The following is a 14,474-nucleotide window of genomic DNA, read 5'->3' as shown; positions in this document are numbered from 1 at the left end:
TTGCGCTCTTATCACGATGACTATATTTTATACTTAAATACAAGTTTTGTTTGTTTTGATGGATATATATAAATTCATACAACTTGGTTGCATATGCATATTAAAAATTCTCCTCAAGACTTTTCATTTTTCTAAACTATAAATGCTCATATGTAAGTTTTGATACTCAATGATCTTTATCAATACCAAATCAATAACCAAAATAATTCTTTTTTTTTTAATTTTTTATACTCACTGATCATGTGTCAATACCAAATTAATAACTAAAATAGTGCGTTTTAAAATATACTTATTTTATTTGGATGGACAAATATAAGGATATTAAACTCTGTAGGTCACCAAACTTCTTTTAAATTACAGAAAGATCACTAAACCAACTTTTTTTATAAAATAGTCACTAAATTATACCTTTTATTACAAAAAGGTATACCCATAAAAAAACGGACCGTTTTCACGCAAAATGCAACATTTTTGCTTACGTGGCAAGCTGAAATTACAAAAAGAAACATAGTTCAGTAACCTTTTTATACTAAAAGATATATCTCAGTGACTTTTTTGTAATTCACAAAAAATTTAGTGATCTTTTCGTAACAACAGAAACATTGTTGTAACAAAAGGTATATTTCAGCGACCATTTTATAAGAAAAATTTGTTTTGTGACCTTTCTATAATTTAAGAAAAAGTTAGGGATGAGTTTAATATCCACAAATGTAAACTCTACAAAGGTGCACGATGATGACAGTACATTTCCTTTTCATTTTCATGTTCAACTAGAAATTTAGGTCAAATATTCAAGTAAAAAACTAAAAATAAGTAAAACTCTGCTAACACGTATGCATTTTAGACTTTAACTTCGTGTTAAAATAAATTTAAAAATGTAATAACCACAATAAACAAATGACAGTTCGATCACCAAATTACAAAACCAATTGTTTAGACACTTTTGGAACTAATTGCCCTAGAAGCTTAGAAAAGCTTATGTAGAATTGGACGGGGCTTGCAGATGACTTGGAGGGGCTCAGCTTTGATCATAACTGATGTGACCTTCACCCTCGTATCAATCTCTTGTCCATCAACCCTTTCCCATTCAAAGCATTGAATCAGTGAACCCAAAGTCAGGTTTATGGTTCGTATCGCTAAGCCCTCTCCCGGACAAGATCTCCTTCCCTGTCCGAATGCCAGTAATTTGAATCTTTGATCACCATTATTTTCAAATCTTTCTGGTTTAAAACTTGTTGGGTCATCCCATACCGTAGGATCCCTATGCATGGCCCAAGCATTCGCAAATAACATTGTATTTGCAGGCACGTCGAATCCTCCGATGGTGCAATCTTCTGATGACTTGTGTGCAAGTACTGGAGAAACTGGACACAATCTGAAGTTTTCAGATATGACATTTTGTAGGTAACTTAGATTCGGCAAATCGGATTCTTCAATTAAGCGATCTTCGCCAATTTTAGTGTCGATTTCTTCTTTTAGTTTCTTTAGTACCCTCGGATTGTTGAGCAGATTTATGAATGCCCATTCTATAGTCACGCCTGAGGTTTCTGCTCCTCCCAAGAATAGAACCTGCACAAAATGAAGTTTACAATTACAATACAAATAACCCAAAAAATAACATACAATCATAAGAAAAGTCATATTTAGTATTTTGTAAAATACTTAGAAGTACTAAAACCTTAAACGTGAGTGAAATTTCATGAAACATTATATATAGGCTTAATCATTCAAAATTTAAAATTTTGACTTTTTCTTATTTATATTCCAAACTTTCAAAAGCGTCAATTTTATTAAGTATCAGTTTCCATTGTATCCAATTTTTTCAAATATGTCATTCATATATTACTTATATTCTCAAATTTTAGTATTTTAAAAAATATTTATCGCTTATTTATTCTACTTTTCAAATATGAAAGATATATTTGAATTTATGAAAATTTTAATTTAAAAAATAGGTACAATTAAAATCTAAAATCAAGAAATGGGATATTGCGATTTTGAAAATATAGAATAAGAACAAAAATATTGAAAAGGCGAAATATTTTAGATGATTAGGCATAATATTAATTTAATAAGAGTGTATTTTAATAATATAAAATTAAAAAAAATTAAAAAAATATCAAAATCATATTTAAATTATAATAAATAGTTAAAATTTTAGAATGATTTTTTTTTTCATTCTCATAAAGTTGTGCATTTTTTCTATGTTGCATTGTTTAACAAAAACAATAGTACTTTTTTTCTACTGTGTTTACTATAAAATTCTCTTACATATTCAATAAATAGCAATACAAATTAATTTATGAGTGAATTTTAAATAAAATTATTACAGAACAATAATTCAAACAATTGTTATTATTGATGACAGATAAGAGTTTTGGAATAAAGAAGTAAAAAAATGGAGAATTCAATTGAGACAGGAAGTATAATTTTCTATTATTTAATTAATGTTTTTAGGTATATCTAATTCTAAAATTTTATATGATAAGTTTGAAGCATGCTTTAATGTAAATTGTCTTATTCTAGTGATGAAACTTTATTTTCGTTCAACAAGAAAAACATTTGGCTACTTGACATATATATAGTTATCGTGCTATAATTATTAATTGTTTATATACGTATAAAGGTATAATTTGACATAAATAATCAAACATGGATTGGCACATATTAAAAGAAATTTTCCTCTTTAAAATATTTTTTTTATCAATTGGTAGAATCTAATTATATAAGGTGTTAGCAAGAATTAGCAGGAATTAATTAAACAGGCAATCAACGGCATGTGAGGATCGGTGTTCGGACCCCCGACCTTGCGCACTTTAAAGGGCTTGGCCATGATTGAACTGTAATACAAAAAAATGAAAGGAATTATTCTTTTATGACCAAAATAGAAAATATAAACTCATTCCGAAACCTCTATACTTTACAATTTTTATTCAAAAATTCTTTACTGTAAAAATGTTTTCATCCGGTCCTTTTATTTATTTAATTTTCGATTATTATGCTCTTATTAGTTTACTTTCAGTCTCTCTACTTACAAAATATTTACAAAATTCCAATAAAAGATAGGCTAATCTCCTGAAAAAACCTCCACCTTTTAGCCCCTTTTTGTTTGCACCATCACGTTGCAAAATCACCAATTTTACCCAAATCTGCACCTTTTATTTTCAATTCCACCCTTAAGTATCAAATTAACCTCTTTTCACTAAAAAAAATATTTAATATAACCTTCACTTTTTAACTTATATTCTAAATAGTCCTCAATGTTATATTTAAAACAAAAATCCCATCTTTCCTAAAATTTCAAAAATTAGTAGTACTCTTAACAAATCTCAGCCCTTGCCCATCCACTACACCGTCTCCAGTCAGCCGCCACTCCATAATTCTCATACCTTCTGTAACCAATCTTTACCAATATCCACAAAGAGCAAACCCACTAATTTCAATCCTAACCCATCTAAAAGAATCAAACAGTTATCAGACAATGCATCAGGAGTTACAAGGCTCGGAATTCCGCCCTACGAGTGGTGGTCGGAGTCGCTTCACGGCATCAACATTAACGGGCCTGGTGTTTCCTTCAAAAACGGCGGATCAATAAGTCTCAAGTAAATAAACTGAAACAAGCAAAGCAATTGACGAAGCAGAGAAAGAGTGATAGAATGCAAAATCAAAGAAAAATGAATAGGCTTACGTCGTCTGCTTGTTGAAAGCATTTTACCCCTTATGATCTTAAAAAGTTGGTTTATTTTAATAGATATTCATTAAATGCCGTGGTAAATTCTTTTTATTCTTTTTATTGTTTTTATTTGATTGTATTTTTATAGCATAATAATATGAAGTATTGAAAAAGTGAATTTTTATAACATAATAATAATTATTTGTATTAAATAAAAAATTATTAATAATTTTTTTTAAAGAAGATGAGTTTTTTGGTTTAAATATAACATTGAGGACTAATTAAGATATATGTTGAAATGTGAAGTATTGAAAAAGAGGTCAATTTAATGCTTTAGGGTGCAATTGAAACTAAAAGGTGTTAATTTTAATATTGGAGGGTGGAATTGAAAACAAAAGATGCGGATTTGGGTAAAATTGGTGATTTTGCAACGTGAGGGTGCAAACGAAAAGGGGCTAAAAGGTGGAGGTTTTTTCAGGGGATTAGCCTAAAAGATATATAAAAATCGAAAATTAAATAAATAGAGGGACTAGAAGAAATATTTGTACGGTAGGAAGCTTTTGAATAAAAGTAGTAAAATATAAGAGCCTCCAAATAAATTTTGCCATGAACTAACTCCAAAGTTTATATACTTTTTGAATCAATTACTTTTTTTTTCATTTCAGTCGCTAAACATTATTAGATGGCAGCCGAAAGTTGATATGTGACAACTGGATTTTGTTATTTTTATTTGAAAAAGTTATCATGCATACACAATCTTATTTTAAAAAGGAGTTTTTAAGCCAAATTGTGCATTCGTGGCAAGTTTTTATATAAATAAAGAAATAAATTTCGGCTACCATCAAAGTATGTTTTTGCCGGAAAATTAAAAAATTCAAAAAAAGAAAGTTTATTGACCAAAAAGAAATGAAAAAATTATATGTTCATTTACTCTCAAAATCAATTATCCAAAATTTAAGATGAAGATTGGAGTAACCTGAATGAGGCCTTTGATAATTTCATCAGAATAAGAATGTGGATCAGACTCCTGCATAGCAAGCAAATGATTGATCATCGTATCTCTGTTCTTGTCCATATGATGCTCATCGACGAGTCCTTGCAAAAATGAATCAAAACGTTGGCCAAGATTCATATATTTCTTTGCAGATCTCCCAAAATCAGTCCATTTCAAACTAGGAATCACATCTCCAATATATATCATCTCAAAACATTCCTCAAAGTCTGTCACTATCTTCCGAAATCGTCTTCCCTCTTCCGCGTTCGTTTCATCGCCGTAGTATCTCTTTCCTACAACCATCCTCATAATTATGTTACTTGCAAGATCCATAAGCAGTGGCCTCAACTCAACCCTAGCAAAGCCTTCGCAAGAAACTCTATAAAGCCTGCCGAGTAAAAACTTGACTTCGTCTGCTCGAATGCTTAAAAACTTATTCAGACGATTGGAAGATAAGACTTCAACGGTGACAATACGTCGAAGGTTTCGATAATGGTCATTGTAGTCCTCTAATACAAGACCAGTGTTGTTGTATGATACGTACTTGCCGAACAAGGAATGAGGGCGGTTCGCGAAAACAGCGCCATTCTTTGTGAAGCACTCTTCCGCAGCGGATGCTGATGATATACTAATTGCTCGGTGGCTTCCGAGACGGAGGCTGATTATGGGGCCGTATTTCTGCGAGAGGTTGTTGAGGGCTTGATGAAGGGGTTTCTTTAGAAGATGAAGGTGGCCGATGATCGGAAGAGAAAGTGGAGTTGGGGGAAGGTTTTTGGGTCGCTTTCTTGTTATTTTAATCAATAAATATGAAGCTAGAAACAAAGTGATCATTATTGTGTTTGACGCAGTTTCGTCCATGATTTTCATTTCTTTGTATGTGATTGATAAACGTGGATCTCAATATATAGATATAGAATTAGTTGTATGTAAGTAATTATGAGTCTTGATATTCACATCATTGAAATTATTTATTTTGATAAATGATATAAGCAAAAAAATTGAGGAGGTGTTTAGTTGGTCAAAAAACAAGAGGGGAATCGAAATGTGAATGGATGATTTTAATTATTTATCAAAATTTACAAGGGAATGAAAATGTGATTACACCTTTAATGGAAATCACTTATTCCCTATTTCCCCCATGAAAATAAACTTTTCATTCGCATGACAATCGAAATTCAACTAAATACTTTTATAATAAATAAATAATATATGATTAATAAAAAAATATTTTCAAATATTTATTTAAAAATAAAAATTATATATATTTTTAAATTAAAATTATTTTTAAAAAAATAAACAAACAATTTTTTCAAAAAATTAAAAATAAATTTCTTTTGAAAAATAAAAATAAAAATAATTTAATATGTTTTTATAAAAATATAATTAATTTGTAAATTTTACCCATTCTGATTACTACACTAATTTATTGAAGAAAACAGCGTATGAAATAACCATTTCATCATTTCCCATTCTTTTTCATTTCCATTCTCATTCCGATTATGATTCCCGACCTTAAATCAAACGGCCCCTAATACAATTAGATCGGATACAAAATTAATCCAAACTTCTAAAAACATCCAAGCTAGAAATGGAGAAGTTTGGATGAAAAGTCTTGTAAAACAAAACTGTTTAATGCTATAAAAAATGAGTCTATCAATCTTGCTTATCTTGAACTTGAAGACCTATCTATTTCTCGCTTTCCATAAAGACCAATCAATGAAGAACCAAATCAAACCCCAGGGTGGAGTTGAGTTGGTAAGGCGCTCTTCTAGTGTAAGTGAGATTGCGAGTATGAACCGTAGTCACGTATGCAGCCGTTTGAAATTTGGATTAGAGTATGCCTTCTGCAAGTGACCTACACTACTCGAGTGGGGATTAATCAAAATGTAAAAAAATTAAAGGTGTCATGGTATTGTCTCATAGTTGTCCGTTTAAGAAATTTCTCATGGACCATGTACCAAAAAAAAAAAAAAATTCCATGAAGTCTTGTATTTTTTCCTATATTGGTTGAAAAAATGCTCTAAGAAAAACGACGAAATTCAGATGTTATCACTCAAGCAAACAACATGCATCCAAAGACGCCAAGTAAAATGACAATGAAGCATATGAATCAACGTCTCATCCTCAAAACATAATAAACGAACATTGTTTTCTTGCAAAATTATACCCCTCCTAGCCAAAGTTAAATTTGAAGAAATTCTATCTCTCGCTAAAATTCAATGAAAGAATTGAATCTGATGTGGAAGCTTTGTTGCCCAAATAATGCGGATAAAATCATTCCCCCAGCCTAACTCGTCAGAACCAGCCAAATTATCCCTGATCAAGCGAAGCATAGAACCCGAGGAGTAGTCTTTGGAACCTAACTAGAAAGCCAAATCTTGTCTGCCAATAGAGAGCTGATCAGTTGCTGCAAGCAGTTATTAAGACAGAGAAAATCAGCTGCTTCACCAATGCGAGAGGACTAGACCAGGTGAATTTGCTAAAGGTAACCGGTTGAAATCAAATATTTCTAAGACTATAAAATTACAATTCCAACAAAGTCTGAACAAAGGAATAACTCCCTATCAAAAGAGTTCGAACTTAAACATTTAGCAAGCCAAAATCTAGTTGTAGAACCATTGCACTTAACCGAATTACGCGATACAAACACTGTGTTGGACCAAGTCCCATTTGAACCATAATTTTGAGTTTGACAATCAATTTAAAGAGACTAATCATGTTTATTAGTGTGTAGGAACATATAGAAACCATCCCGGGTCGAATCAGAGCTTTCTAGCGAGAACCAAAAAATCCAAATTTCGACTAGTTCCAGTAGCATATCGCGCCCGAGATGCCTTTGGCATCACGGGCGTGATACACATATCTCGGGCGCTATACTATCCATCACGGGCGAGATTCATGGCCAGATCAAAACCCCTTTGGGTTTGGACTTTCATCACGGGCGCTACGAACCCATTACGGGCGCGATGCATATGACCGTTGGAGGTCCAACGGCTCTTTCTGAGCACCCCTACCAAAGGATGACACTTGCCTTGCACCCATTGGCGGAATCCCTGAAGTTCAAATATCACGGGCGCGACAAGGACTTTTTCAGAGCAAAATGTACTTTGATATAGAAGCTTCAAGGGAAGGTTGTTGGGGTTATAAATACCCCTTGTCTACCACATTTATTTGATTAGACACTTTATCAACAACCAAAGATTATAAGCATTCAATTTCTTATTTCTAAAATATTTATTGTGTATCAATTTACATTGATTGCTTTCCTTTCGTGTTGTTGATTATCAATTGTTTGATTAATCATTAAGTGTTTGTAGGTTTGTGATTAGTCTTGAAAAATCACTTTGTAAGTTTGAGATTAGCTTTAGAAAATCTCTTTTTGTATTAGTTTGTGTTAAGCTTTAAAACACATATTAGTGAATTATCAAAATCTCAATCTTTGATTGAGTAGTGGAGTAGGATTGACTTGTGATTCGAACCACTCTAAATCCCTTGTGTCAATCTCTATCTCTTAATCTCTTCTTAATTTTTAAAACACCTTATTCACCCCTCCCTATAAGGTAGCATTTGCGATTTCACACTGTAATACCCGTACTTTTTAAAGCACTAAACAGTGCCACGTGTCCTAATTTGGACAATTAAAATCGAGATTCGGGGTTATCAAGAATCTCTTTCTATTCGGCAGCTCACAAATGACACATTCTTATTTTGTCGAGTGATTTGGATATGATCAAAAATTTATTGCAAATTCTCCGATCTTTTGAGCTTATTTCTAGCTTAAGTGTAAATTTCTAAAAAGAGCTCTATTATTGGATTGAATGTAATAAATTTGGATTTAAAACATCTGCTAGTTTTTTGAACTGCGAAATTGAAAAATTGCCAATTGTTTATTTGTGTTTGCTCTTGTCAAATAAAGCATTGAATCTAGCTAATTTTGCCCCGCCGAGGCAGAATATTTTGCATAACTTAGCCAATTGGAAAGTTAATTTCCTTTCGCCAGCGGATCTTTTGGTTTTGATTTAGTCCGTTCTAGCAAGCTTACATGTTTACTCTATGTGCAATTTTGCAATGCCTTCGTCTATTATTGCTTCGATAGACACTACTAGAAATTTGCTGTTTAGCGACGGAAATTTCCGTCGCTAAACAGCCAAAATCCGTCGGCAAATGTGTTTGCCGACGGATTACCGACGGACGTTGTCCGTCGGTGGATTTCTGGTCGCAAATTTTTTTAGCGACAGAAGAAAAAGTTTACCGACGGATTATTAAAAAATTAGCGACGGATTTTAGCGACGGATTTTAATCCGTCGCTAATTTTTAAAAATTAAAAAAAATTAATTAAAATCATAAAATATAATATTATTTAATCGGTAGCCCACCGAACCCAACCACCCGCGATAGACCACACACTGTCACCCAACCACCCGCGATAGACCACACACTGTCATCCATCCGCAAATTTCCCAACTTCCCAGTAGGTCACCCATCCTTCCATTGCTCCCATCCAAAGCTCATTAACTTTGGAGTTCCCCCACGCGTAACTCCATCTTAACCAGCTCATATTCTTGTTATATATGTATGTATATTATATTTAAATATAACTAAAAGCAACAAATATTTGCTCTCACAATTTACTTCCACGATATAAAATAGATTTTTTCCATACTAATTATTTTTTATACTTAATATTTTTAATAACTTTTTTATAATTATTTTAAATAAAAACAACAAATTATTGCTTTTACACTTTACCCCCACATTTGAATATAATTATTTTTTACATTAATATTTTTAATTCAAATACTTTTATTAATAATATTTTTTAATAAATAATAATTTTGTTGATTTAATAATATTTTTTTAATGAATAATTTTTTTAATTAATAATTTTTTTAATTAATAATAACTTTTTAATTAATAATATTTTTTAATTAATAAATATTTATTTTTTAATTAATAATAAATTTTTTTCTATTAACTAATTTTTTTTAAAATAGAACTTTTAGCGACGGATTAAACAATCCGTCGCTATTTATTTACTTTTAGCGACGGATTCAACAATCCGTCGCTAAAAGTGCAATTTTCATTGGCGGGAATCATCCCGCCAATTTTTATTAGGAATTAGCGACAGATTTTCAATCCGTCGGTAATATTAATTTTAGCGACGGATTTGAAATCCGTCGCTAAAATCCGTCACTAATCAACGAATTTCTAGTAGTGAGAGAGTTATATGTGCAGGTTCTTATGGCCGTGTTCTACTTTGAGGAGGGGGATTTGGATAGTTTCTTAGGAAACGGTTTGTCTTCCTACTTTCATTGGTGGTTTAAACATTCTGTCACTGCATCTAAAAAATCAAAGTCTGATGCTTATGTGGGTATGGAAATTCGCCCTTTGCGATAGGAGTTTACTTTGGTATTTAGTGACTAGCGAGAGCTCTTTGTTAAGCTCTTAGCACGACCTTACCTATGCAAATAATGGCAGCCTCTCGGCAATCTGAAAGGGTATTCGCAAGGTTTGTGTTAATAATTCTGAGATTTGGAACTTGTTTTATGGAAAGGTTCAGTTTAAGGTGGATAATGGAGAGAGTATTTTATTTTGGAAGGATATTTGGTTTGAAGGCCAAGGTTTACCTTTATCCGCGTCTCATCCTCATCAATTTAATTTATCCTTGAATAAAGAGGTTTTACTTCATGATGTAGCAGATTTGAATGGTGTTTTTCAGCGCATTTTTTGGAAGCGGAGACTCAGAATTGGAGAGGCTGCAATTTGGGATAACATTAGAGCCATTTTTAAACGAACTCATATTGTTTACAGCAGGCCTGGATGTGTCTTCTGGAGCAACAACATTAACAGCTTCTCTCCGGCGAATTTCTACAGATTGAAAAATCTCAGTTCGGGTGCAGGAAATAGGTTCTTGATCTGGTTATGGAAACATCAAATCCCGCCGAGACTCCAATTTTTCATTTTGCTTTTGCATAAGGAGCGTATTACTTCAAACTCGTTTCTTTTTCAGCGAGGTTTTCTCTCTCTTAATCAGTAATATTATGTTATGTGCATCGAGAAAGAAACGTGCCTCCATATTGTTTTACATTATATGAATGCTTGGGTCTTTCGATGTTACTTTCTTGATCGTCTTCAGATTATGGGTTGGTTGGCTCCTCCTGACATTGAAAACTTCTTTTTTGAATGGATTATACTTGTTAAAGTTAAATACACGAAGTTGTGGGGTATTATTTGGTTTTTTAGTATATGAAAATTTTAAAAAAGTCAGAAACAAAAAAGTCTTCAAGGATACATATTCGAATTACAAATATCTTGTTTTTATTTGTATTTTTAAGGATGTGGTTCATTACAGATACCATCCTTCTTTTCCGTATAGTAGTAATGATGTCTTTATGAACGTAGATTTCTTTTTCAAGTCTTGATTCAGCTGGTTTTCTTGTAGCTCTTGTTTTTTCTTGTCACTCCTTGTAGCAGTGCTAATATATATCATTTACAAAAAAATATAGTTGGAATAATTACAGTTAATTAGGACTAATTAAAATTTTAACTAGAATTCTATTAGGTTTTTAATTAGGGAGAATTAAAGTTAATAATAGTTAATAAAGAATAATTAAGGCTAATTAGAATTAATAAGACGTCTCACTCTCTTTGCTTGGCAGACAGGTGGAAGTGATACAAAATGGTAACTCGTGCGTGTTTTGATCGATTTTTTTGAAAATAACTTTTTTAATATTTTGCGTCAAGTTGAGGAGGTAAATTGATCCTTGTTCGTTTCTTTTAGTAAAAAAGCATTAGAATCAGATGATAAATCTTGCCAAAGATTGTTGAAACCAGGTTTGTGCATAAATTGTTCAGTAATCATTGCCTCTTATGTAAATTGCTCTTTACAATAATACTAATCTAACTTTAATTGCAGGGTGCTTAACTAATGTTTCTTAAGGTACATGGTGCTGATCCGAAGGAAGCTTTGAGTCTTTTGAGGCTTCAATATTTCAGGAATAATTCTAACTGCCTATCGCACCTTGTTTTCTCACTATTACTCCCTCCAGTATATAATATTTATCGCATTTGGCTTTAGCACAAGAATTAAAAAAACAATTAATATATTTTAATTTGTAAACACTTTTACTAAGTTAACCCTACATTGAAACTTACTGTTAGCAAAAATACTAACTTGTAGTAATCCGGAAATACGGAATCGATCCCACGAAGACAAGAGGTTTAAAGTGAGCGAACACGTATTTGGAAATTCAATTCGGAAAGCAACGATCAATTGGAATTATAGTAATGATTACGGAATTTAAAACTAGTGAAATTAACACTTGAAGCAATTAAAAACTAAAGCAATTAAATAATAAACGGGATAAAACAATAGGTAAAAGGCGTTTAGAGGTTGTTAAATCGATTTGAAACATTCTAGCTAACCGGGGTTGATTTGGTAATTAGTTCGGGTCAAGTTTTTCTAAAATGCCTAATCCGCTCTCTCGAGTCCGCAATTAGAACTAATTGTAATTAAATTAATACCCCGAAATCTAAATCGCTCTCGCGTAATTAGATTTCGATTATACCAATTTAATCCAATCACGAAGTTAACCTAAAACCGATTAAGCCCTAAACCGCTCTCGCGTGATTAAGCCCTAATTAAGTGATTTGCTAATTTCGGGTTATTAAGTGACTCTCGCCTAATTAATTACCCTCTTAACCTAGGATTAGGAGATCAATCTATCCTAGGCATTAAGCATACAAATCACTACAAACCCTAATACCCAAATCAAACCCTAGTCAACTAATCACAACCAAACTTCATCAACAACCCCTAAACTAAGGATTTAGCTACTCATCACAAACATCATAGCAATAACTAAATAAGTAAGCATTAGGAGTAAACATAGTTTAGAGATTAATTACCTTGCAATAATTGAAGATCCAAGCATAAAAGAGATAATGAAGAACAATAATAAGGAACCAATAATCTTCTATTAATAATAATAATCTTCAATCCATAACATAAAACTCAAAATAGCACTAAGAACAAGTGTAATTCAAAAAGCTGAGAATAGTAGAAGGTAATGGGGGCTACAAATCTAAATCTAGTGCATAACCCTAAAAAGGAAAATAAGGTATCCTTATATAGTACTACCCAAAACAAGGAATAAAGTACAACCCAATCTTGGATGTTTGGCCCAATAAGGAAATGTCCAAAAGCTGAAATCCCCTCTTTCCTTCTTGTCTCGAATCGAGACACACAACTTATGGATGTGTCTCGATTCGAGACACATCAAGCAGAAAAATCTGCTTCTCATCCTGTAGTGTCTCGAATCGAGACACACAAATAAGTGGGGTGTCTCGATTCGAGACACCTCTTTAAAAGAGGGAAGTTGATTCGCCTGCTTCCGGCTTTAGCTCCTTTCGCACTTGACTTCCGCTTCCGCTCATTTTCCACTATTCCGGCCTCAAAACTCTCTGTAATGCTCTTGATTCCCTGAAACATACACACCCTCTATAAGGTATACAATTCCCTTGAAAAATAAGGTGAATGCATATAAAAGCATACGAAAAGACATCCTAAAGATAGGAGTATTTTACTCCTATCAAACCTCCTCACACTAAAACCTTGCTTGTCCCCAAGCAAGAAATGAATCTCACTATCAACCACAACAATTAACAACCTTGGTGATTGTAAACACACGACAACATGCGAACTCCCAACCAATGAAGGCACAAAATAAACTTCTAGTTTTATCAATCGTAAGCGATGCAACCAACGATGAATGCAATTATAATGACATAGTCCAATGACATTGAGAATACTATTGGTAAGGCATTTGTGTTAAGCAAATTCGGAGTTACAATCATCTACGGGACATGCACACATTGGCCAAAAAGAAGCGGTAACTCATGGCATAATGCTCATAGAAATCAAGCAAAGCAAAATGAATCTCACAAGATGTCACTCCAACACACAAGTGTTTAAGGTAATCATTTAAACTCACATCGTGCTCATTCACCATAAGCTTGCTTTTAGTCCCGAACTCCACTATTTGGTTCGGTAATCAACAACTATCATATGGACTTGTGAGGGTTGTAACTTGGCTATGGGTTAGGGGTAGGTAGATTTGGATACTTGGCTAAAACTTGATTTGAACGACTCTTTTCTAATACACTTCCGACCTATCTCGGATTTTCAACACTTGTGAACTTTTGAATTTTCTATTGCCTTTGTTTATTCTTTCTTTCTTTTTCTATTCTTCATTTTCCTCTTTTTCTTTTGTTTTCTTCTTTCTTCTTGATGTTGTTTTTATTCTTTCTTTCTTTTTCTTTTTCTCGAGGCAAATTCCTATTCTTTTAGCACTTTCACATTTCTTTCTAGTCATCAAGCTAGTGTCACATTTTTCTCATTATTAAGTTATTCAAATCAAATTTGGGTGTTTTAAGAGGTAAATTGTTGACGGGAAGTTGTGTGATTTGTGTTTGTCAAGGAAAGGCTTAGGCTCAAATGGTGATTCTAAGGGTAGAGGGTAGGCTTTTAAGTGATTTTGTTCAAAAATTTGGGGTATTCCTAATGCCATATTCATCCAGTCATTGACACTCAACCTCTATAGTCTTGAGCGGACACCAAGCAAGTTCTAGGAATTTAGCAAGCAATCGACACTCATCACAACAAATAGGCTCAATAAACGCTCAATAAAAGGGGTCATGCTAAATACTTAATTCCTATGAACACATGCCAATCATACTCAATTTTTCACAAATTGCTCAAATTGTCAATTTAAAAGCACACATCATGCATCCGCATTAAGTACTACA

General features: G+C 32.7%; 1 protein-coding gene across 1 annotated transcript; it reads right to left on the bottom strand.

Annotated features, from left to right (window-relative positions):
* Positions 1–893: 893 nt before the first annotated feature.
* Positions 894–5,525, bottom strand: LOC126661871 (cytochrome P450 81Q32-like). Its single transcript, XM_050355752.1, has 2 exons — positions 4,650–5,525; positions 894–1,569 (listed from the first exon to the last, which is right to left on the bottom strand). Exons 1-2 carry the CDS (start codon positions 5,523–5,525, stop codon positions 967–969), a joined length of 1,479 nt encoding a protein of 492 aa, XP_050211709.1. The 3' UTR covers positions 894–966.
* Positions 5,526–14,474: the final 8,949 nt, after the last annotated feature.

This window comes from Mercurialis annua, linkage group LG8 (genome assembly GCF_937616625.2).
Source record: "Mercurialis annua linkage group LG8, ddMerAnnu1.2, whole genome shotgun sequence".
NCBI lineage: Eukaryota > Viridiplantae > Streptophyta > Magnoliopsida > Malpighiales > Euphorbiaceae > Mercurialis > Mercurialis annua.
This window is presented reverse-complemented; position numbering and strand designations above follow the sequence as displayed.

Coding starts and splice junctions, on each gene's coding strand:
- LOC126661871 (XM_050355752.1), bottom strand. CDS start 5,525: ATGGACGAAACTGCGTCAAACACAATAATGATCACTTTGTTTCTAGCT. Junction 1,570..4,649: donor TTATCAAAGGCCTCATTCAG/GTTACTCCAATC, acceptor CATTTTGTGCAG/GTTCTATTCTTGGGAGGAGC.